General features: G+C 40.3%; 1 protein-coding gene across 1 annotated transcript in view; it reads left to right on the top strand.

The window, feature by feature from the left end:
- The first annotated feature begins 10,884 nt into the window (after positions 1 to 10,884).
- The window catches only part of LOC120860417 (cell cycle control protein 50A), a 39,337-nt gene continuing 23,478 nt past the window's right edge, over positions 10,885 to 26,743 (top strand). The window contains exon 1 of the mRNA XM_040236215.1: positions 10,885 to 11,270. Within this exon, the coding sequence (XP_040092149.1) occupies positions 11,034 to 11,270 (237 nt within the window). The 5' untranslated portion in view covers positions 10,885 to 11,033. The remainder of the gene's footprint in view (positions 11,271 to 26,743) is intronic.

Genomic DNA, 26,743 nt, shown 5'->3' with positions numbered 1-26,743 from the left:
TCCTGAGGAGGTCTGGCTAATGCGGATTCACAATACACACTAAAGGGGAAGGAAGAGGCTCAAATAAGCAGAGGAAATTTTTTATGTTCAAATTTTTGTCTTGTCATGAAATATGACTTTATTTCATCAATTCCCCTTCTTATATCATTAGTCTTTTAATGGAAAGCATTAGGTGAGTAAACATTTGGGCCCTCAATGCCAGGATTGTTGCTTACCTTCCAGGCAACAATCTTGCCTGGAAAATTCCATGGACTGAGGAGCCTGGTAGGCTACAGTCCATGGGGTCACAAAGAGTCGGACGTGACTGGGTGACTTCACTTTCACTTTGAGAAGAGAGGAATACATTCAAGTCTATAGGCTCTATCAGGCTCTATCATGTCCCTTCATGTTGCATCTTTATAGCTTGGTTCTTTCTTTCCTTTTAGGGTGTTATACTAGTGAGATGTTTGGCATGGACTAGTGGTAAATTCCAATTGTCCAATAGGACTTATGTCAGTGTTACCTCACATGTGCATTTTTCATGTTCATTAATTTTTTGAGAACTATGGATGTGATCAGCAGTTTCAAGCTTTTAGGTATCATTATTTTAATAGGAGTAGGTGATATACAGTGCAAAAGGCAAGAAACTATCACTTTACAAGTCACACCAACTGTAATCAAAATTGTCACTTGGAGTAACAATGTCATTAAACATTAAGCCAAGATTCTCCTGTGTGTGTGTGTGTTAGTTGCTCAGTTGTGTCCAACTCTTTGCAACCCCATGGACTGTAGCCCAAGAGGCTTCTCTGTCCATGGAATTCTCTAAGCAAAAATACTGGAGTAGGTAGCTATTCCAAACCATTTCCTCATATTTCCACTAAACTGGGAAAAGGATCATTCAGAACAGAAATTTGATTCTTCATATGTGTCATGAGTTACACCAGAAGACACAGCACGTATAAAAATCCAACATGCATTATGCATTATATCATCAGTTCCCCCATTTTGTAAGACCATTTTTCTCATCATAAAGACTTCAGAACTGGGCAAACTGTTGGCTTGATAGCTATCATTCAAAGTTTGCTCAGTAAATGTTAAAGCCACTATGTGATTAATGATATCTTCCATTCCAAGTGAAGGAATGAATATACTGGCCAAATGATCATACCATTGGAAAACTGATAGAAAATCAGCATGCAAATATCAAAGGCAGACTGACAAGCACTGGTTTCCAAGGCTACACACAGGGGACCTTGACCCCAAAAGAAACCAACTCTGCATCTTCCTAACCAACCTGGAGAGAGCCAAGGCCATAAACTTGTTCCACAAATCTACTGGTCCTTTTAGGAACTACCCAATATTTAACATCTGGTGAAAAGGAATATTTATGGCCAGGTTCAAAGCAGGATAAATTGGCCAAGTAAGAAGATCTCACTTAGTAATATTGGCAGTAATGGTAGCTTGCATGGTACTAGAGCTTCTTTCTTCTAAGCTAAAATGTCTAAGGGCCATTCAACTAGAACCTTGGAGAGGAGAAATCTACCAAGGTAACCTAGGAATACTGAATGCAGGTAATTGGCCACACGTCCACCAACTGGATTGATTTTTGAAATTTGCAAATGAGTGAGCCCAAGGAATAAATACATTTTGTTCATTAGTAAGATATGAACAAGTGTCAAAGTAATTAGTACATAGTCCTGGTCCAGTAACTTGGGTCAGCTCTCTAGTTCAGATGACGTCATCATTTTATCCTGGTCTGGTAGTGTTGGTCTAAGTTGAAACTGGGTGTCAGAAAAAGGAGTTGCAATTACACAGGCTCTTTAAGTTGGCTAAGCTGGAAATTTTTATAAGGAGTCTCAAAGGAAACTTTTAAGAGGCATCAAGGCTGGGAAAATCATGTCAAGGGCTTGCCATCACATTCTGCCTGCAATAGCTACAGACTGTCTTCTTTAGGTCCTCAAGATATCTTGCACCTCCCAGGAAGTGGCCTTTCTTATTCACCTGATAAGGCTGCTGGGAACCTAAGAGTTTTCAATTTCTGGAGAGAACAGCTAGAGAGAAAAGATAAATGTTACACTTACAAAGGCGTCATTTACCAAATTTTTGTAAGTCATAAATAACTCAAGGGAACGATTAAAAATCAGTAATATTTCAGATAAAAAACACAAAATATTATAACCATATTCATCATTTCCCTCCGTCCTATGTGACTAATTCTTGATCTTAATAGTCTGTTAACAGTTTTATGAAGCCATCAGGTTTTTCCATTAGAATTCTTTCATTTCTTACCCAGTTCAGCACTATGACCTAAAAGTTATCAGAAGCTTGTGTTTGTCATAAAGTTCTTTCTATGAATCTTCTTGAAGATCAAGTATTTGTGTTTTTTTTTTTTTTTTCAAAAACATCAGTAAAACAATAACTATAAATGACAAAAGACTTGGCAAGGTTAGAAAGCTGATTACAATGTAATTGACAAAGATGGTTATTGCTGTGGCAAAAGACATATTAGGATAATAGTAGATTATTACTGCTAACATTTTACTAGGACACAATCAACTTTTATGAATTTCACACAATCTCTAGAACATTCATATCATGACGTTTACCTAATACAGCATAAGAAGGTTATTAGCACTCATTGGACAACGTTTTCCATGTAATTTGACACAGCAAATAAGACCAAATCTTATTGAGAAAACAAATCTTTTGAGGTGTTCCAGGGGCCCTTTAGAAAGTCACAAAGGTCAATGAAACTTCAATTAGAATCTGATCTTTGAGAAGTTTGCCAAAAATATCAAAAGATTTCAAAACACTTAGTCAATAAGATCAAAGGTCACTGTGGGACAATGCTTATTTTCTTAACCAAAGTAACAATAAGTAACAAAAGTCTACAAGCAATAAATGCTGGAGAGGGTGTGGAGAAAAGGGAACCCTCTTTTCTGTTGGTGGGAATGCAAACTAGTACAGACACTATGGAGAACAGTGTCTCCACTGTTCCTTAAAAAACTGGAAATAGAACTGTCTTATGACCCAGCAATCCCACTGCTGGGCATACACACCGAGGAAACCAGAATTGAAAGAGACATGTGTACCCCAAAGTTCATCGCAGCACTGTTTATAATAGCCAGGACATGGAAGCAACCTAGATGTCCATCAGCAGATGAATGGATAAGACAGCTGTAGTACATATACACAATGGACTATTCAGTTCAGTTCAATCGTGTCCGACTCTTTGCAACCCCATGAATCACAGCACACCAGGCCTCCCTGTCCATCACCAACTCCCGGAGTTCACTCAGACTCACATCCATCAAGTCGGTGATGCCATCCAGCCATCTCATCCTCTGTCGTCCCCTTCTCCTCCTGCCCCCAATCCCTTCCAGCATCAGAGTCTTTTCCAATGAGTCAACTCTTCTCATGAGGTGGCCAAAGTACTGGAGTTTCAGCTTTAGCATCATTCCTTCCGAAGAAATCCCAGGGCTAATCTCCTTCAGAATGGACTGGTTGGATTTCCTTGCAGTCCAAGGGACTCTCAAGAGTCTTCTCCAACACCACAGTTCAAAAGCATCAATTCTTCGGCGCTCAGCCTTCTTCACAGTCCAACTCTCACATCCATACACTACTACTGGAAAAACCATAGCCTTGACTAGACGGACCTTAGTCGGCAAAGTAATGTCTCTGCTTTTGAATATGCTATCTAGGTTGGTCATAACTTTTCTTCCAAGGAGTAAGCGTCTTTTAATTTCATGGTTGCAGTCACCATCTGCAGTGATTTTGGAGCCCCCCAAAATAAAGTCTGCCACTGTTTCCACTGTTTCCCCATCTATTTGCCATGAAGTGATGGGACTGGATGCCATGATCTTTGCTTTCTGAATGTTGAGCTTTAAGCCAACTTTTTCACTCTCTTTCACTTTCATCAAGAGGCTTTTTAGCTCCTCTTCACTTTCTGCCAGAAGGGTGGTGTCATCTGCATATCTGAGGTGATTGATATTTCTTCCGGCAATCTTGATTCCAGCGTGTGTTTCTTCCAGTCCAGCGTTTCTCATGATGTACTCTGCATATAAGTTAAATAAGCAGGGTGACAATATACAACCTTGACGTACTCCTTTTCCTATTTGGAACCAGTCTGTTGTTCCATGTTCAGTTCTAACTGTTGCTTCCTGACCTGCATACAGATTTCTCAATGGAGTATTACTCAGCCATTAAAAAGAATACATTTGAATCAGTTCTAATGAGGTGGGGAGCCGATTATGCAGAGTGAAGTAAGCCAGAAAGAAAAACACCAATACAGTATACTAACGCATATATATGGAATTTAGAAAGATGGTAATGATAGCCCTGTATGCGAGACAGCAAAAGAGACACAGATGTATAGAACAGTCTTTTGGACTCTGTGGGAGAGGGAGAGGGTGGGATGGTTTGGGAGAAAGGCACTGATACATGTACAATATCATATATGAAATGAATCACCAGTCCAGGTTGGATGCATGATACAGGATGCTTGGGGCTGGTGCACTGGGATGACCCAGAGGGATGGTATGGGGAGGGAGGGGGGAGGGAGGCTCCGGATGGGGAACACGTGTACACACGTGGCGGATTCATGCTGATGTATGGCAAAGCCAATACAATATTGTAAAGTAAGTAGCCTCCAATTAAAATAAATAAATTTATATTAAAAAAATTCAAAAGCTAATAAGTTATAACACATTACTTAAAAGGTAAGTAAATGTTACAATCTGTTATCTCATTTACATTTAATTTATTTAACACTTTCATCATATCAAGTTTTTTTTCTTGCTGGAAAATTTGATAACAGGAATAATAAAATCTTATTTGACTTCTAGTAGAACTTCCAGATGTACAAGCTGGATTTAGAAAAGGCAGAGGAACCAGAGCTCAAATTGCCAATATCTGCTGGATCATAGAGAAAGCAAGAAAATTTCAGAAAAACATCTATTTCTGCTTCACTGACTATGGTAAAGCCCTTGTGTAGATCACAACAAACTGGAAAATTCTTAAAGAGATGGGAATACCAGACTGCTTTATCTGCCTCCTGAGAAATCTATAGGCAGGTCAAGAAGCAAGAGTTAGAACCTGCCATGAAATAATGGACTGGATCAAAATTGGGAAAGAATACATGGCTGTATATTGTCACCCTGCTTATTTAATTTATATGCAGAGTAAATCATGTGAAGTGCCAGGCTAGATGAATCACAAGCTGGAATCAGATTGCTGGGAGAAATATCAACAACCTCAGATATGCAGATGACATCAACCTAATGGCAGAAAGTGAAGAGAAACTAAAGAGCCTCTTGATGAAGGTGAAAGAAGAGAGTGGAAAAGCTAACTTAAAACTCAACATTCAAAAAACTAAGATCATGGCATCTGGTCCCATCACTTCATGGTAAATAGATGGGGAAACAGTGGAAACAGTAACAGATTATTTTCTTGGGCTCCAAAACGAAATCACTGTGGATGGTGACTGCAACCATGAAATGAAAAGAGGCTTGCTCTTTGGAGGAAAAGATATGATAAACCTCGATAGCATATTAAAAAGCAGACAGCACCTTGCTGACAAATGTCCATCTAGTCAAAGCTATGGTTTTTCTAGTAATCATGTATGGATGTGAGAGCTGGACCAGAAAGAAGGCTGAGAGCTGAAGCACCAATGCTTTCAAACTGTGGTGCTGGAGAAGACTCTTGAGTCCCTTGGACATCAAAGAGATTAAGCCAGTCAATCCTAAAGGAAATCAATCCTGAATATTCATTGCAAGGACTGATGCTGAAGCTCCAACACTTTGGCCACCTGATGTGAAGAGCCGACTCATTAAAAAAGACTCTGATACTGGGAAAGATTGAAGGCAGGAGGAGAAGGGGACAACGGAGAATGAGATGGTTGGATGGCATCACTGACTCAATGGACATGAGCTTGATCAAACTCTGGGAGACAGTGAAGGAAAGGGAGGTACAGCATGCTGCAGTGCAAGGGGTCGCAAAAAATCGGACGTGACTTAGTGACTGAACAACAACAGGAATAATAAAAGTATTATACTTAATGTTAATGACTCTAAAGACATCTCTATATTAATTAAACCAACAACTTAATTTCATTCATTAATCATTAATCTTAGATCTCATGACCCTGAAATTCATTGGGGTTAGTTTTTTAAATATTTCTGAGTATTTATATAAGTGCTTAATTTCCTTTAAGCCAATTAAATAGAGCTCTTTTACATATTAACATTGGCAATCTTACACACCTACAACACACACACATAATGATGTGGTGCTGCATAAAAAGCTAGGTGGGTAAAGCTACTATGATGGCAGAGCATAGTGGAGGAAAAGGAACTGGAACGATATCAAGGAGTCTGGAAAAGTCATTTCAACCATTTGGACCTCATCTGAAAAGATAAGTTTTAGATTAAAAATGTAAGAAAGCTTTCAGTTATACAAGTGTTGGCAAACCTCTCAGATTCAAGCTTGGGTGTCTAAGGTGCAGCCCAAACCAAGTCCTGAGACACCAGCGTGCATGGAGAAAGGTTTATTAGATTTGGCCAAAGTGAGAACAATAGAAGCAAGATTGCTTAGCTTCCTCATAACAAAGAAGCTAAGTTGGGGAATGTTATATGGTTAGGAAGCGAGAGAGAGGGAGTTTAGGGAACTGAGGGGGGGAATCTATGTTTCTTCAGTCTCAGAAAACCACTGGTACAACCAGACTTCTGGGTGCCAGCAACTGATCATATCTTATCCTTAAAGTCATCCATTTCTTCTGCAATACAAACTCATAAATTCTCCTTGTGACCCTGGTGTTATCTCCTCCTGCCTGACCAAGAAATAGAATTTCAGCAGCTAAAAGTTATATCATGAAAACAAGGGGTGCTGGGCAGGGAGCAAGGAGCCAAAATGTGTGAGCAAACAAGGCCTGCTGCTGCTAAGTCGCTTCAGTCATGTCCGACTCTATACGACTCCATAGATGGCAGCCCACCAGGCTCCTCCGTCCCTGGGATTCTCCAGGCAAGAATACTGGAGTGGGTTGCCATTTCCCTCTCCAGTGCATGAAAGTGAAAAGTGAAAGTGAAGTCCTCAGTTGTGTCTGACTCTTTGCGATCCCATGGATTGTAGCTCACCAGGCTCCTCCGTCCATGGGATTCTTCAGGCAAGAGTACTGAAGTGGGTTGCCATTGCCTTTCTGCAAACGAGGCCTAATCAGAATTTATTTACTCCAGTTGCTAAACGTTAGGGGGTACTAAAATCACAAGGGGACTGGCTAATCACAAGGGACCCAGCTAAAAAGAAGGGACCCAGCCACACAGGTCTATATTTCAGTCAAAATGGACTTTTTAATTAGAAAAGAAGAAACAAGAAGTTAATCTTTTCTACAAACAAAAACTAAAAAAAATAAAAACAGTATATCAGAAAAAATATATCATGATCACTCAGATCACTAGAATAACAACAACAGCAAAAAAAAAAAAAAAAACCCTGAAAGCAAATTACTTGACCAGTCTCACAAAATGCTGGAATACCAACCTGGTTAAAGTAGTGGTCCCCAATCTTTTTGGCAACAGAGATGGGTTTCGTGGAAGATAAGTTTTCCAGGGACAGAGGCGGGGGTAATGTGGGCAATGGGGAGCAGCAGATGAAGCTTCACTTGCCTGTCGCTCACCTCTTGCTGTGTGGCCTGGGTTCCTAATAGGCCATGGACTGGTATCAGTCTGCAGACCAGGGTTTGGGGATCTCTGACTTAAGGAACTATCACATTTTTAGTGGGTATAATGATGCAACCAGAAATGGGGAGAAAAAAACTTGCCTTATGTTTTATATTTTTGCATTATGTCCAATGTTGTTTATATATATTTACAAGCCAACAGACCCTGGAGAAAGAAATGGCAACCCACTCCAGGATTCTTGTCTGGAAAATCCCATGGACAGAGAAGCCTGGTGGGTTACACCCCATGGGGTCGCATACAACTGGACACGACTTAGCAACTAACACACACAAGCCAAAAGAACTTAGCAAAACATTTCTCCATTAGCTTTGATAGCTGAATCTTTTCCACTTGTGCCTGAGGTTGAAAGGACATTTACATAGATCAAAACAACATATAGATCAATTTATGTTACCAGTGCTATGCTAATTATTCGAGAGATAAATGTTGCTATATGAGCAAATGAGTTATCTGCCAGATAAATATTAGATTGGATCATCCCTTGAAATTTGTAGTCATTTTTTGAAAATGCATATGATTGTAAATTATGAGGCCCAAGCAATCTTTTAGTTCCCCTTCCCTTAGTTCACCTTCCAGAAGGCCTAACTATAGACAAAGCCTTAAAGAAAGTAAAGTTTGGGGACCTTTTTTTATTTTTTTTTAAGTGATGTGACTTACTCTTCTGTTTTGGATTTCAAAGATGCCAATTTAACATGGACTATATATAATTTAAAAATTCTTTTCTACAAATAAATACTTCCTGCAGAAAATTTGGAAAATACAAGATTGCAAAGAAGTAGAGGAAAAACATTCTCCATCCAGTCAGTGGAGGTTATTACCATTTACTTTTTATACTATATAGTTATACTACTTTAGTATTACGATTAAGTCACTTTTTGTAACGTATTTCCATGGGCCATTAAATCCTTGGTAGTTCTTCAGTGTCTGCACAAAATTTCATTTTATAATAATGCCATTCTTCGTTGAAGTTTCTTTAATTATCAAAAGTAAAATAAGAGCTATAGATTATTAGGATTGTTAAGTCTTTAATAAAAGACTTATTAAAGATGTGAATAGATGTTTTTCCAAAGAAGACACACAGATGGCCAACTGGCACATGAAAAGATGGTCAACATCACAAATCATCAGAGAAATGCATATCAAAACCATGAGATATCACCTCAAAACCAAATGAGATATCATATCACTGTCATACCTGACAGAATGTGATGTGCTGTGCTTAGTCACTCAGTTGTGTCTGATTCTTTGCGACCTGATGGATTGTAGCCCGCCATGCTCCTTTGTCCATGGGGATTTTCCAGGCAAGAATACTGGAGTGGGTTTCCAAGCCCTCCTCCAAGGGATCTTCCCAACTCAGGGATCGAACCCAGGTCCCCAACACTGCAGGTGGATTCTTTACCATCTGAGCCAACAAGGAAGCCCAAGAATACTGGAATGGGTAGCCTATGCCTTCTCCAATGGAACTTCCCAACCCAGGAATGAACTGGGGGTCTCCTGCATTACAGGTGGATTTTTTTACCAGCTGAGCTACCTGAGAAGTCACCCGTCAGAATGGTTTTCATCAATACCACAAATAATAAATGTTGGTAAGGATGTGGAGAAAAGGGAACTCTCGTGCACTTAGTAGGAATGTAAATTGGTGCATTCACTGTTGGAAAAAGTATGGACGGTTCTCAAAAAATTAAAAGTATAACTACCCTATGACCCAGTAATTCCACTCCTGAGTATTTATCTTCCCCAAATGAAAAACAGTAATTTGAAAAGCTATATGCACCCCAATTGCATATCAGCATTCCAGGTGGCACTAGTGATAAGAAGGAATCCTCTTGCCGGTGCAGCAGATGTTAAGAGACACTGGTTTGATCCCTGGGTCAGGAAGAGCCCCTGGAGAAGGGCAGGGCAATCCACTCCAGTATTCTTGCCTGGAGAATCCCATGGACAGAGGAGCCTGGTGGCTACAGTCTATACGACGGCAAAGAATGGGACATGAGATTAGCATGCATGGAAGCAAACTAAATGTCCATCAACAGACAAATGGAAAAGAGTTGATACACACACACACCACACAATGGAATACTACACAGCTACAGAAATGAATGAAAATTTGTCATCTGCAACAGCTTGGACGGACTTGGAAGTTACTATGCTAAGCAAAATAAGTCAGACTGAGAAAGTTTAAATACTGTACAATATCACTTGTATAATCTAAAAAAGTAGAACTAGTGACTATAACAAGAAAAGAGAGAACAAACTAGTTACCGGTGGGGAGAGGGAAAAGAGGAGGGGCAAGGTGGGGGCAGGGGGTTAAAATGTACCAATTATTAGGTGTACTTTACAGCACTGGGAATATCGCCAATGTTTTTTAATAACTATGAATGGGGCGTAACTTTTAAAAGTTGTGATTCATATTGTACAACAACTGCATCTCATTTTTTTAAAGACAAATCAATATGCAAAAGATAAACGTGGACATAGGATAGACGGTACAGAGTAGCCTGGAGATCATTAATGGTGGAAAAACAAGTCAGAGCAATTATAGGCATGATAACAGGGTAAACCCAGTCACATGATTTATCCCTGAGAACAAAAAGGTCACCATATACATCCCACTTAATGTTTATCCTCGCACTTGGAGTGGAGGTTTATTTCTTTAAGTAGACAAAGTCGTGGTTTTGTAACTCAAGCAAATATTGCCAATGCCACGAGGCTCAGGCGCTCTTTGTGTGGCCTTTCCAATGCTGCGCTCCCCTTCACAGAGGACCTCGAAGTAAAGGAAACACCTAGCTGGCTTGAAGCCATCCGCCCCTCGGCTGACGGAAGCAGTGCAGGCCGGGCGGACCCGTCAACCACCTGAAACATCCGTCGCCATGATACCAAAAAGAGCGGACAGGGGAGTGAAAACAGAAGCTTCCGGGAGCCGGGCGGACGACGCGCTTATGGCGCAAGCGCCGAGGCCTCTTCGCCCCACCCGCCCCAGGGCCGCGCATGCGCCAACGTAGCTTCACGCTCGGGATGGAAGCACTCACTTTGTCGTCACAGGGCAGATGACCGGGGTGCGTCCGCCTTTTCCCTCCCCCTTCCATCCTCCTCCCTTCCCCCCTCCCCTTGCCCCTCAGTCTTCTCCCTCCTTTCTCTCTCCCTCCCTCGGACGTCCCCCGCCAACCCTCGCTTCCGGTCGGCGGCGGTCTGCGGAAGGGTGTCCCGCCCCTTCCGCCTTTACAGCGGCGGCGGCGGCGGCGCCTGCGCGGCTTCTGTCAGGGGCAGCAGGCGGGTGCCCTGGGCCGTCCACCTGCGCGTTGCGGAGCCGCGCCCGGGGGGTCGATGGCGATGAACTATAACGCGAAGGATGAAGTGGACGGCGGGCCCCCGTGTCCTCCCGGGGGCACCGCGAAGACCCGGAGACCAGATAACACGGCCTTCAAACAGCAACGGCTGCCGGCTTGGCAGCCCATCCTGACGGCTGGCACGGTGCTGCCCACCTTCTTCATCATCGGCCTCATCTTCATCCCCATTGGCATCGGCATCTTCGTCACCTCCAACAACATCCGCGAGGTCGAGGTGAGCGGAGGGGAGGCGGCGGCCGTGCGCCTTGGCGCCGCCGGGGAGCGGGGTCCCTCCTTCCTGGGGTGCAGCGGGGCGGGCGGGCCCTGCCCTTGCCCACCTTCTGCCCTCCTCAGTTTCCTCTTTCTTTTCCCACGGGTTTTTCTGAACGTGCGGTTTTGCCGGCGCTTTCTCTCGCTGTTTGTCCAGTTGGGGGATGACTCTTTGTAATGCAGAGCGTGGGTCAGGGGAAGAACGCCCCTTTGATGGGCGGTTTGTGTGGTTTTGAACCTCTAACGGAGGTTAAAAAGGGGGAAAAAAAGAAAAGGAGAAGTGGAAAGAAGTTATATGGAGATCAAACTCCAGCAGAGTTGACACGGTCAGAGTGTCACTTATCCGCGTGGGGATTATCCCGGGTCACGGAGATCAACACCTTGGCCGTTGTTGGGGAAAGGACCCAGTGTCTTAGAGGCAATGATGATTTTTATGTAAAGAAGTTGCCATGTGGCAGATCACGTATTAGGACCTGCGACCGAAGTGTGTACAGTACTTTTCACGTTGAACTCACAGATGCTTTTACTTACAGGGCGTATTACCGGTAAAAGGTAACTTGACGCTTCAATTCCGGTTTTACTTTTAGGGTACATTGATTAATAATCATGCCCTACATTCGCCCTCGGCCCCCCTCAACCCTCCCCACCCCGCCAGATTTTAAACTGAAAAAAAAAAAAAAAAAAGTCTGTGACCACAGAATTATTTCCTGAACGTGTTACTGTTATAAGACATGATAGAGAAACTTGGGGAAACATCTTGACTTCCGTCAGAGAAACCATCATCGTAATATAGTATCTTCATACATCTGCAGTGGTGAAGATAGGTTGGTACAGAATGTAAATACTTTGTGTACATATCCAGTATTAAACATCTGCTCATCCTCTTTTCTTGACTATCTGAGGGTATTTTTTATCTGTTTGAAAGGGGAGGAACGGGTACAAAATTCTCTTGATTTTTTTTCTGTTCTATCAGTTATGTCATTTTTTTCCCCCTTTTTAATTATACTAAATACTTTAAAATGTAGGCTTGCAATTTAATAGGGCTTTCAAAACAACTTTATTTCAATGGCAGGAATAGGCATACTTTCCAATTTAACTAACAGTGTTACCTGTAAAAGCAGAATCGTATTTTTAATTGTACAACGTGTACATTTCTGTGTTAGTAATACGAGTGTATAGCATAGTTTTAAAATCTTTTACTGAAAGTTCATTTTCAGTTAATAATGAAGTATCACAGTATATTTTTTCAGTCTAATGTTCTGTTTTATCATTTTTATCTCCTAGTAGCCCTTCAAATGTAGTCCTTAGTGTTCTCCCAACTGTATTGTGCTGTGCTGTGCTGTGCTTAGTCGCTCAGTCATGTCCAACTCTTTGAGACCCCATGGACTGTAGCCCGCCAGACTCCTCTGTTCGTGGAGATTCTCCAAGGCAAGACCACTGGAGTGGGTTGCCATGCCCTCCTCCGGGGGATCTTCCCAACCCAGGGATCGAACCCAGGTGTCCCTCATCGCAGGCGGATTCTTTTACTGTCTGAGTCGCCAGGGATGCCCCAAACCTTTTTAGGACCACACATACCATGCTGTGAGCATAGTGGTATAATACAAGGGCCGTGGGCTCTAGGCAGGAGTCAGGCAGAGCTGGGTTTAAATTCCAGCTCAGCTATTAACTGGCTCAGTTTGTTGCAAAACATAATCACCCTAAGCCTCAGTTTCACTTGTAAAATAGGTAAATAATTCCTATTTTTTGTGAACTGTGAGATTTAGAAACAAGATAGATAATATTCCTGGCACTACATTTATACACTAGTTACTGTATTGTGATGTCTGCTAATCAGGAGATGAGAAATGGAGTCAGAGGGGTTGGTATTTGCTAGTAAGCTAGAAAAGCGTTGTAAAATTGAGACAGAAACCAAACCTGGATGTCTTGATTTTCAGTCTTAAGCTTTTACACTATACTGGGATCCTTATGTCTATGTTTTTAGCGGATATTAAGATGAAAGCAGCAATAGTTTGGAATTGATATGGTGAGTATTTACTAAATTATCAGAACTCAATTTCTGTCAATATTTATTATACTATGAAGGTAAATGTTAACTTTCTTTAAAACTTTCGGATTCTGAAATAAAGTTCTTCACGCTAGTTGATGAAATGGAAAGTTCTTCAATAATTTTCATGTATGTAGTTCTGATTTCAAACTGTCTGAAGAGTCTACAGTAGCTGGATCTCGTTAGAAGGACACTGAAGTTGAGTCAAGGCCTTAGAGTGATCTTAGGCATGTTTTTGAGTCTCAGTTTTCATTTCGCTTGAAGAGCTGAACGATTCAGACTAGATGACCCCTTAGAGGCCTTGTTCAACTTTACTATTCGGTGACTTCCAACTTTAATGTGCTTTTAAGAAAAATGCTGCATATTCAAGTTGTATCACCTTTGGAACTAGAGGAGATGAGAATTAAGAATGATTAGAAATTTTGTACCAATGCTCAGATACAGTTGTGCAAATTTTTAAAAAATTTGATGATTGTGTAGAGAATTGGTTCTGAATTGATCCTGGAGTTACTAGAAGAACCTAGGGAACTTCCCCTAAGCACACATACTTGTTTCTGACTGCTCCCCACCCTTTGTCAGTCACTAGTTTAAAGTTGAGGGTTATTAAAAATAAATACGTAAGAAGAAGTTCTTGGCAAGATTCACTTCCACACTACACGTTGCTCACATCTCTTTAGCTTATGTCCTCATTTTTGAAAATTTTAAGGACTTTCATTATTGCACTCATCTCATCCGCTAGTGAAGTAATGCTCAAAATTCTCCAAGCCAGGCTTCAGTAATACGTGAACTATGAACTCCCTGATGTTCAAGCTGGTTTTAGAAAAGGCAGAGGAACCAGAGATCAAATTGCCAACATCCACTAGATCATGGAAAAACCAAGAGAGTTCCAGAAAAACATCTATTTCTGCTCTGTTGACTATGCCAAAGCCTTTGACTGTGTGGATCACAAGAAACTGTGGAAAATTCTGAAAGAGATGGGAATACCAGACCACCTGACCTGCCTCTTGAGAAACCTATATGCAGATCAGGAAGCAACAGTTAGAACTGGACATGGAACAACAGACTGGTTCCAAGTAGGAAAAGGAGTAAGTCAAGGCTATATATTGTCACCCTGCTTATTTAATTTATATGCGGAGTACATCATGAGAAATGCTGGGCTGGAGGAAGCATAGCTGGAATCAAGGTTGCCGGGAGAAATATCAATATCTCAGATATGCAGATGACACCACCCTGATGGCAGAAAGTGAAGAAGAACTAAAGAGCCTCTTGATGAAAGTGAAAGAGGAGAGTGAAAAAGTTGGCTTAAAGCTCAACATTCAGAAAGCTAAGATCATGGCATCCAGTCCCATCACTTCATGGCAAATAGATGGGGGAAACAGTGGCTGAGTTTATTTTTCTGGGCTCTAAAGTCACTGCAGATGGTGACTGCAGCCATGAAATTAAAAGACGCTTACTCGTTGGAAGGAAAGTTATGACCAACCTAGACAGCATATTGAAAAGCAGAGACGTTACTTTGTCAACAAAGGTCCGTCTAGTCAAGGCTATGGTTTTTCCAATAGTCATGTATGGATGTGAGATTTGGACTATAAAGAAAACTGAGCGCTGAAGAATTGATGCTTTTGAACTGCATTGTTGGAGAAGACTCCTGAGAGTCCCTTGGACTGCAGAGAGATCAACCAGTCCATCCTAAAGGAGATCAGTCCTGGGTGTTCATTGGTAGGACTGATTTTGAAGCTGCAGCTCCAGTACTTGGGCCACCTGATGCAAAGAGCTGACTCATTTGAAAAGACCCTGATGCTGGGAGGGATTGAGGTCAGGAGGAGAAGGGGATGGCAGGGGATGAGATGGCTGGATGGCATCACCGACTCAATGGACATGGGTTTGGGTGGACTCTGGGAGTTGGTGATGGACAGGGAGGCCTGGCGTGCTGCGGTTCATGGGGTCGCAAAGAGTCAGACACAGCTGAGCAGCTAAACTGAACTGAAGGACTTTCACTGACATAATATATCAAATTACTAGGCCAAAGAGGACTTGTCCAGTCAGAATGCTTTTGTAATATAGCTTAAAGTGCTAAGATCTTAAATCCAGACATTTTAGGTATAAAAATCAGTGGGTCTTCATCTTTTTCCCGGAAAGTTTATACAAAAAGTTACTACTCTTGTAAAGCATGTTGGACTCCCCTAAAAAAGGTATTTAGAAATAGATTATCTCCTCTCATTAGGTTTCTATATCTTATTTAGCTGGGTTTTAGATTTTCTATTATCTAATAAGATGAAATTTTTAGAAAACTAAAATTGTTAATTTTTTCAGTCATAAAATATTTAAAATATTTAATACCTAATTAAAACTAAGATTTAATATCTTCATTTATTATTGGTAGCAAGGAATAAGTCTTTAATATGGCAGTTGTAAGAGTCGGGAACATCTTTCTATTAATACCATAAAGGTAATGTTTTTCTAGTTGATGGTCCTTGTTTTTGAGGCAGAGATGTTAATTGAATAGTGCGAACCTGAAAAAGAAAGTTAAAGTCGCTCACTCCTGTCCTGTCTGACTCTTTGTGACCCCCATGGATTTCTCTAGGCCAGAATACTGGAGTGGGGCCTTTCCCTTCTCCAGGGGATCTTCCCAACCCGGGGATCAAACCTAGGTCTCCCTCATTGCAGGCGGATTCTTTAGCAGCTGAGCCACAAGGGAAGCCCAAGAATACTGGAGTGGGTAGCCTACCCCTTCTCCAGGGGATCTTTCCGATCTAGGAATAGAACTGGGATCTCCTGCATAGCAGACTGATTCTTTACCAACTGAGCTTTCAGAGAAGCCCCTTCTATCCCTGATAGAAAGTATTCTTAACTTTTGCATTTTTACACGTTTATTAGTTTTAAGTTACACAGTTGTAAATTAATGGTTAGAATCAAATGAGGACGTTATTTGTAGTGATAGCATAAATTTAGAACTAAATATTTACTTCAAAATTAATATTGCCAAAGTGTTGTGTTCAACCTACATTTGCATTTCAAATTTTAGTGGAATAGCACTCCCACCCCCATGCAAACATGCTTGATTGAGAAACCCTAATTCTCTTCCTCTTCACCTTATTATTGTTTCATTTATCACCCTCAACTCTTTAATTCTGGTTATTTTCTGTTTCCTTAGTTTCTGACAAAAATAGATTTTTATCTTTTGATTTTATGCTTGTGTAATTTGAATTCTTGGGGCTTCCCAGGTGACTTGATGGTAAAGAATCCACCTGCCAATGCAGGAGACTGGGATTTGATCCCTGGGTCAGGAAGATCCCTTGGAGAAGGAAATGGGAACCCATTCCAATATTCTTCCCCGGGAAATCCCATGGACAGAGGAGTCTGGCATGCTACCGTCCACAGGGTCACAAAAGAGCTGGACATGACTTAGCGACTAAATAACAACTTAGGTTCTTAGATTTAAGGATTTCAAAAGGATCTTCTGTATTTAGTATTCTTTGTTTATACTTAGCCCATAGCTAAGAGTCAAAGAAGAGTAAGTTGCTTTGTAGACATGATTGTTAAAATTTAGATAGTTCATGTTAAGAAGTGTAAAGATTTTAGTAGTCAAATGAATTGCAGTTGGTTAGAAGTTGACTCTTGGAAATGAAGAGATTTTTAGCGTTCGTGTTATTTGTTTCTCTTGTAACTTTAGTACTTAGGGCAATGGTATGGGGAGGGAGGTGGAAGTGGGGTTCAGGATGGGGAACACGTGTACACCTGTGGGGGATTCATGTTGATGTATGGCCAAACCAATACAATATTGTAATTAGCCTCCAATTAAAATAAATAAATTTATATATTAAAAAAAAGTAAATACGGCTAGCCAAACCATTTTTGTGAAGCCCAGGAACTGAGAATGGTTTTACAGATGGACATTTGCAATTGAGTTTGATGATAGAGGACACTAACCTTGAACTCCAATAATATGAAATGTTACCTCCCCCAAATAATTTTATTCTTACTTGTAGACCTGTGTCACCAAAAAATTGTACACATTTGTCATTATATTTTGAATTCCATCAATTAAAATCTGTTATATAAGAACCTATATAATATCCTCAAACTTGTCTCTTAGTTTGCAAAGCGTAAAATATTTACTTTCTGACCCTTTACATAAAACAGTTTCCTATCCTTGACTTGGAGTTTTAAAGAAACATACTGGCAAATTTAGCATTTGTTACAAAAATAGCAGTGTTTATTTTATACATTCTAATCCTCAATAATCTTTCAAGGTAGGTGTAGTGATCACTGATAATTGCTTGTATTCTACATTCTTTTTACAAATAAATGTAGAATACCTTGGTTGAATTTACCATTGATCTTGGTACAGGTAATATTATTATCCATGTCTTTTCACAGATGAAGTTTAAGCAATAAATAAAATTGCTTTTGAAGTTTTTACTTCAGTTACCTTTTGTCTTCATTAGAGCCTCTAGAAAGGACAAGTAATTCTCTTTTATGTATCTTATTTTTAAATTTTTATCTTTTAAAGATGAATTCTTTAGTATGAAATATTAGTTCAAGGGGTACTTAAAATGTTGTTTTTAAATTTAATCTAATTAATACTTAATATGGTTTACCTTATTACTCAGCATTTTGTTGAGTGATCTGTTTAAGTCTTATATTGATCTCCTTTTAAGTCAGATTTACATTGGAAATTGGAAGTTTTCCAGCTCTTATACAGGGTACAAATGGCATGTCCTTCAAAGTCCTCCTTTCCCACTGCATGAAATCCAGTCAGCTTTCTTAAGAATGGAATGCAGTTTCAGAATTACTGAGAATTTTCAGTTTGATTTAGGAGAACAATTATAGTGGTAGCAGAAACAGAGCTGAGAAATATGATAATGCTTAAACTAGTCATCTCCATCTGTTGTTTTGCCTCTGGCTCTTTGTGTTTTGCATTTAAGCTGCTAGGCAGGTCTCCTGCTTGTTGTATTCTGCACTGTACCTTCTATGCTTTTGACATTTAATAGGCATTAATTTTTAAAATAAGGAAACTATAGTTCCTCTCCTACCTGGTAGCATCTTTCTTTCTAGGATAAATTACGAATTATTATCTTAAGTATAAGCTGTTTCTTCCCTAATTTTATTGAGGTTGCAATTGACAAAAATTGTATAGATTATATAAATTTTATATTTATGTAGTTATATATATTGATACATATACATTGATATACATATACATTGTGAAATGATCACCATAATAAAGCTAATTTACGTGTCCATCACTTCCTATAGTTACTCTCATATTAAAAAGACAAGTGCTAACAAGTGTTGGTGAGAATACAGAGGACAAGGAGCTCTTATGGAATGTGAATTGGTATAGCTATTAGGGATAAGATTATGTTAGTTGCTCAGAAATTAAAATACAGAACTATCGTAAGATCTAGCACTCCCACTCCTGCTGCTGCTGCTGCTGAGTCGCTTCAGTCGTGTCCGACTCTGTGTGACCCCATAGACTGCAGCCCACCAGGCTCCCCCGTCCCTGGGATTCTCCAGGCAAGAACACTGGAGTGGGTTGCCATTTCCTTCTCCAGTGCATGAAAGTGAAAAGTGAAAGTGAAGTCGCTCAGTCATGTCTGACTCTTAGCGACCCCATGGACTGCAGCCTACCAAGCTCCTCCGTCCATGGGATTTTCCAGTGGGGGACAAGCCACTCCAACCTGGTCTGTGAGTTGGGGCATTTCTTAAGGAAAAGAACAAAGAGGCCGAGATTAATGGTCATCTTGTGATGTGTCTTTATTTGCAGTTTTGAGGGTCAGGATGTCTCTGCTTTAAAGTTTTCTGTCCAGGTGATCCATGGCTCAGGCATCTGTGAGCTCATCTTGTCCCGGAGAAACAGCCTGAGTTTGTGTGTTAATGACGATGTCCATAACAGCAGTTTTAGTACAGCAATGATATTAACAACAACCACTGTGATTTTAGTCATCTGACTCTGGTTGATTAGCGTTCAGCTAGCACAGACTTGAGGTCAGAGGGAACAAGAAAGGGATAAGTTTTGGCTAGAGAGATTGATTAGTCATAAACTCAGGGAACACGATTTTAGGGGAACTTGGCTTCAATTTATCAACATGGGGAAGACCGTAGAAACAGTTGTAGTGTGATAGCAGGGGTTGGGAGGTTAGAAGCTGAATAGAGAGTTCTGGTTTTCACTCGTTACAGTGAGATGCCTTTTAAACATCCATATTGGAAATAATGAGTAGACAACTGAATAGGGAGAAGGTTGAGACTGGGGTCAAGTATTTTGAGGTTTCATCAGTGTAGATAATACATAGAGACATAAGGTAGAATGAAGTTAAGAGTTAAAAAAAGAAGAACATCCAAAGAGAGCCTTGAGTCACTCCAGTGATTATAGAGGTCGGGGAGATGAGGAGAAACTAGCAAAAGAGATAGAAAAGGAACAGCTAGTGAGACAGGAGAAAAGCAAGGGCAATGTGGTGGTCTCGAAACCAGTTTCAAGGTAGAGCACATGATAACTATGCCCAGGGCTGCTGCTGCTAGTTCACCTGAGCAGAAAACTGGAAGCTGACCTCTGAGTTAACAACACGGAAAGCAGCTCTCGTGCAGTGAATGGAGTCACCATCCACATGGGTTTCAAGCCAGAAGCCCCGAAAGTCTTACTTGTCATCATCTTATCTCTAGCCACTAACTTCTGTAGATTTTACTTTCTCTGTATTTTTTGATACTTTTTTTCCCCTTTATTTCTACTGCCTTTTTCTTTATGTTTTTCATGTATGGCTGGGTTATTGTAATAGCATTTTATTTTATTTTTCTAGTTGGCATTTTCTTCAGTCTTCCTGCACGTTACTGCCAGAAGCGTGCAGGCTAGTCTGAATATTTAAAAGACTGGTCTGAATATTTCATCTCTCACTTAACATTTCTTCTATGTCTGCTCTAGCATTCAGGATAATGTTCAAAACCCTTAACGTGGAATGTAATTTTCTTCATGATAAGCTACTTTCTGTTTCTCTGGCCTCATCTCCTACCACTCCCCTGCCCTTTGCTCTAGTCATAACTATTGCAGTTTATGAAATGTGGCATGTTGCTAGATCAACCTGAAATATCCTTCCTTTCTTTTTCTACCACAGCTTTCAAATTTCATTCCTGTCCCACCTGATATACTGAATAAATGGATGCTTCTCTCCGGTTTCATAAGGACTAGCTTATAACCTGGCATAACATTATTGAATTATATTTTTAAATTACTAATTAACATAACTTTCTATCCCACTATTATATAAGTTCTCTTGTGGCATGAATGATGTATTTTTCCATTATATATTATCATCCTGGCGTCTAACAGAGATAGTTCCTGGAATCTAATAGAGATCTAAAATGTTTAAATAAATGAATGAATAAATTCCAAAGATGATGCCAAAATTTTGAGTTTGGATGCTTGGGACAATGGTGGTACCATTTATAGGCATCAGAAGACCACTGTTGGGTGTGAGGTTATGGGAGTCAATGAACCATGACTTTTTTTTTAACTGAAATTTTTAGTGAAGTGTAACCCCTTCAAATTAACAAGTCACAAATATCTGGCTTAATTTTTAAGAGCTCACCATGGATTTGAAATACCATGGAGATGGTAAGAGTTTCAAGTGAGAAGGAAGAAATTCAACCAAAGGAATACATCTAGGAATATGAAAATGGGACTTGAGGGTGGAAATAAGTGTATAATGTGTACATTATAATGTATGAAATATGATATGAGGCCGCACAAGGTTATTGTCAGAAAGTAGCACTGGAGACAAAAAAGCCACTAATATTTTAATATCAGTTATATGACTGTATAAAACAAAGCTTTATGTAGAAAAGACCTGTATTTCTTCTAAAAAGAAGCCCTAGTTTACTCATACTGATTGCTTATCTGTTCCTTTTATCTACCCTTTTGTATAGATTGAAGCATAATTAGCAAAGCCATTTTCATCAGTTTTGTCCTACGCAGTTTTTATAACTTGATACTTTAGTAAGAGTTTTAAGGGGTAAACTAAACCTCATGTTGGAATATACTTTTTTGTTTGTGTCAGTTGCAGGATACAGGATGCTTGGGGCTGGTGCATGGGGAGGACCCAGAGAGATGTTATGGGGAGGGAAGTGGGAGGGGGGTTCATGTTTGGGAACGCATGTACACCTGTGGTGGATTCATGTCAATGTTTGGCAAAACGAATACAGTATTGTAAAGTAAAATAAAGTAAAAATAAAAAAATTAAAAAAAAAATGCATTAAATGCCAGATGTAAAAACTTTGTGTGTGATACTTGGTATAACAGAACTCTATTTCAGACTCTGAAAGTTAAGATGTCCCTGAAATGACATCCACCTTGCCATAACCAAGTTGTTGTTTTGAATCTGTATTTTAGACAAAAACTATGAAGATTTGCTGGTACTGTTTAAAACATCAGCATATTCACGAATGGTGCCAATTTTATTTTTAAAACATAATATCTTTTAAATTGACTTCCATGTTTCCAAATGATTGTACAGTAGGAGCAGGACAGTCTTATATAAAGAACAGCAATTTTGGAGTTAGACAGATATGATTATATCACTGTTACAGATTGAATTGTGTCCCTGTGAAAGATATGTTGAAACCTTAAGTCCAAGTACCTGAATGTGACTTTATTTGGAAATAGAGTCTTTGCAAATGAAATCAAGATGAGGTTATTCTGGTGGGCTCCTGTTCAGTATGTCTGTCTGGTGTCCCTGTAAGAAAAGACAGGCCTAGAGTGACGATGACGTGACGAGAAGACACGGGGAGAATTATGTAGCAGCGGACGCGGAGGTGGCGTGATGCAGCTGCAAACCGAGGGGTGCTGGCCGTTGCCGGGAGCGGGCAGCAGGCGGGGACCGCTCCTCCCCGGGGCCTCAGGGAGAACAGCCCTGCCGGCACCCAGATTCAGACTTAGGCCTCCGGAACGGTGAGAGGAGAAATTTCTCGTCTCCTAGGACACCTAGTTTGCAGTAGTTTGCTTCACTAGCCCTCAAAAACTAACAATAGTCATATACTAGCTTATTGGTTCTGGGCAGTCATGTAACCTCTGAATATCAGTTTCCTCTGAGAAAGATTAAAATAGTTCTGGCACTGAATAGACATTTGGGAAATTATAGCTAGTTTTAAAATTTTTTTATTGTTATGGTTTGCATGACATATTACTTAATTCGCTTATCATTTCCACATGTGAGATTGACTTTCTGATTGAATTAGAAGTAAACACCTTTTCTGTAGTTCCCACTCAGATTCTTTAACCTACAGAAACATGCAGCAGATTTCATACGACTCATAGAATTTTATTAGGATATGAAGGGTTAAACTTGTTCTGTAACTATCAGTGTAGAACTAAGCTTTTGATTGTTTAAAAAACTAATTTTCAAAAATAAAATAGAGTGGATTAAAAAGATAATTCAACTGTTAACTTTTAATTGACTCTAACTAATTTGAGATGTGTCGACTGAAAAAAAACCATCAACCTTAAAGTTGTGAGTGAAGTTTTGTTTGCAGGTCTTACTGAGTATTGAGCCCAGGAGACAACCTCTCAGCTCTGATGTGCTGTCCCCAAGAGGTCAGGAAGGAGCCAGGATATACAGAGTTTAGACCCCGACTAAATCCCTGAGAAGAGACTGACACTGAAAGTTAATGCTTTTAGTGCTTTTTTGTGTATGGGAAGATGCAAGAGTCTGGGCTCATTGAAATTATTCCTTAGATGGGCATCTTGACTATCGCAGGCCAGTATCTCAAGCACAGAATGCTTCCTGTTTTTCCTCCATGCTGAATTTCCTCAGGGCACACCATTGGTGGGCAGATGCCACGGGTAATTGCTTGAAGCTTATAGAACCGGGATGGCATTCCCTGTCCACATGTCGATGTGTATGTCTTTCCTCCCCCTCCTTTATCTGATGAGCATTTTTGAAGGGAATTTTTCTTCTTGAGGTATTACCTATTGAATAAAAAGGAAGCTTTTTATTTTATATGCTTTTAAAAATGTTCAGTGTCCCAGAATATCCTTTCTTATTGTGCCCCCTCTTCCCCCTCTCCTCACTCTTCGCAGTCCTTACCCACCTTCTTTCTCACTGGGGCCCGGGTTATACCGATGACCTCATCTATAGTCATAAAAACATCTGTGGAGAGCTCAGTGCTGTCCCTCATTCTTGAGCCTTGAGTTAGAAGCAGTGTAAGTTGAATTACTTCCTCTGAGGCAGGAGCATGGTCCACTGCTCAGCCTGTACAGCCTTCTCTTTCTGTGGGAGATCTCTTCATAACAAAGGGAGAAGTTGGCTCCTGTGGTGGCACACCAGTGGCACTGGTGTGACTCGCAAATCTGCGGCGTCTGCTGGAGGCACCTAGGGCAAGGTTAGCATCGTGACCTCCCTGTCCCCCAGCTCTGTCTGCCCTGCCTGACGGGAACTGAGCCAGCTTCGTTTTTGTTGCTGGAATTGCAGCATCTCGTGTGTGCAGCTGTGCTGGTGTGAGGGTGCTGTCTCCTGAAGCTTCTGACACCGCCCTTTCTAAGAGTTCTGGGGTGGCTCTCTCCACATTTTGCCTCCTGGACTACAAAGCCACGCTGCTCTCGCTTTTAGTGACTCTACTTACAGAAGCTACCCCTTTAGCTTCGACTCTGTAATCCAATTTCATTCTTCTGTTTTCTGAGACCTAAATTTTCCTTACTACTGATTGTCAACTGTTTGGTAAATGAACACTGTAGAAAAATTAGATGCTTTAACTGGTGAACTCCTAATTGATTCTCACATTTTTAATGCAGAACTTTATGTCCCAAATTCATGTATCTTGGCTTTGTTCATGTGTTAAGCCCTCAGTTAAGAGATTGTCGCTCTTGGTACTGTCTCCTTGTAGGTAACATCCACTCATCAGTCCTCATGGAGAAATTGCTGGATACTGGATTAGGTATGAGTTTCCATAGGACCTGTATTTCTTTTACCAAAACACCCATTCCATTTCAGTGATGTGTGTTTTGTCACTGTAAGCTGCATGTGGTTAGATATTGGGGTGAGTCCCTCTTGCCTGGAAAACACAGGCATTCAAGTAAATATTAAGTTAATAAGTGATGCTTTCCTGACAGCACTTTCAGGAAGAAATGAAGGTCATATTTCTTAGACTCCTTTTTTAAAATCTGTTATCACACAGGTGTTTGATTATGTTAGCCTCCTCTCTCCCCATTTACTTATTTCCTGCAGGACATTTTGAACACTCAGGATTACTTAGCTTTCTGAGGCTTTATTGCCAGCAACAGTAACCAACTGTGGGTACCTGAGGGGGGAAAGGATTTATTGGAGGGAGACTGGGTAGGTCTCACACTGAATAGGTGGGACGTCTAGAGGATCAGGTTTGGAGACCAGAGGAAAGCAAGGGAAGTTTGGAAGCAGAAATAGTGGCTCAGATGCCACAGCCGCTGTTTAGTTCTCTGTTAGACTACTGCTTCAGCTGCTGGTCTCATGACACCCACTCAACGCTGATTTTGTGGAGATTCAGTCCTCTAGTCTGTGTCAGGCTTGATCCAAATCTTACGCTTTTTGCTTGGCTCCTGGGGTTAGGATGCGGAAAGACTCAGTTGCTCTCTTGGCTTCTTAAGTGGAAGATTGAGCCCTGCCTGCCTCCGAAACTCTCAACATGGAGAATTCCCCGGTGCTTGGGAGTGTGTTTGGGTGCTGGGCAACCTGATTAGCAACAAAAATAAATCACAGATACTTTTCTTCGTTCATATAATCTGGAGGCTCTGAGTTTGTGCATCAGAAACGATGGTATATTCCTTGTGTAAGAGGACATAAGATGGTGCTAAGAACATAGATTTTAGAGAAAGTCAGAGCTAGGTTTAAATTCTTGGTTGGTGATACTGGGAAAATGACTAAACCTTCCTAAATGTCAGGTTCCTAGGTTAAAATAAGGAAAATAAAAATTAACTTTGCAGGAAACTATTATACATTTTAATGAGTTGATGTGTGTTAAGTACTTAATGTCAGGCACTTAGTATATACATTTGATAAACAGTAGCCTATAAAACTATGGAGAAGGCAATGGCACCCCACTCCAGTACTCTTGCCTGGAAAAATCCCATGGATCTAGGAGCCTGGTGGGCTGCAGTCCATGGGGTCGCTAAGAGTCAGACATGACTGAGCGACTTTACTTTCACTTTTCACTTTCATGCATTGAAGGAAATGGCAACCCACTCCAGTGTTCTTGCCTGGAGAATCCCAGGGACGAGGGAGCCTGGTGGGCTGCCGTCTGTGGGTCACACAGTGTCGAACACAACTGAAGCGACTTAGCAGCCTATAAAACAAAGCATGTTCTTATGGATCCAGTTTACCTTTTAGCATTACCTTTTAACATATCTTTCCAATATGAAAATGCTGCACAAATCCAAACTGTTCATGCTCATTGTCCTTAAATGTACCTGTGGGTCCTAGCTTCATGCTTCTCCATATGGCCCTCGTTTCCATCTTTTTTTCCTTTTAATGGCTCATTTCAAATCCTCTTTTCTTTGAAAGTACTAGTCTGTCTGGTACTTAGTCCTCTGCCATTCAGTTTAGCACTTAATATTATACTTATTTTCCCTGTGTGTTAACCTTTGATGAAGTAGTCTTCTGGAGGGCCAAGGGAACTATTTTTGTGAAGCAGCAGTTTAGTAGAAGGAACATTGGACTTCGAGTCAAAAATTCTTGCTTCTAGCATAGCACCAGCTCTTGCTATTTGCCTATCCTTGGGCAAGTTTCTGAATGTGTTCTCTTTATGTAAAATGAGGATAATACTTTTAGGATTTTGGTGAGGATCAGATGAAATACACGTTTAATAGAAAGGACTGTGTAAACTACATAAAATGTTACTTTTGCATCTGCCTTGCACTTCATGGCATGTGTTGCAGATAGAAAGGTTTAAAGTGTTAATGATCATTTTTTTTACTTTCAGAATTTCCTGGAATCGAAGACATGCAATTTTTTTGTATATTTAAGAAAGTATAATTAAAAGATTATGATGAAAATGTTATAGCTATTGTTTGATTTTGTAGAAGTATAATTTAATATTAAGCAATACTTGGTTTAAAAATACTTAAGTTTTAATATACTGTAGTAGTGTAATTTATTAGATTTCATATTCCATCCTATTGTTTTTGTTCAATTAAATAAAGAATATATCTTTGTTTAATCACAACTGATCATCTTTCTTTCCCCCTTTATCTTAGACACCAACTTGAAAGAGAGTGGTTTAAGAGGTTTCTGTTCAAAGGCAAACCATATATGGTAATAGGCCCAGCTGGCAACATTTTTTTTATCCTAAATTAGACCTAGAAGAGAGAAGATGTGTAGAGATTTTTTAAACAAAAATTTGAAAAAATTTAATATAGTTTAATATAGATTTTAAATATA

This window comes from Oryx dammah, unplaced genomic scaffold (assembly GCF_014754425.2).
Source record: "Oryx dammah isolate SB20612 unplaced genomic scaffold, SCBI_Odam_1.1 HiC_scaffold_11072, whole genome shotgun sequence".
Taxonomy (NCBI): domain Eukaryota; kingdom Metazoa; phylum Chordata; class Mammalia; order Artiodactyla; family Bovidae; genus Oryx; species Oryx dammah.
The sequence above is the reverse complement of the archived record's forward strand: the minus strand, read 5'-3'. Positions and strand labels throughout refer to the sequence as shown.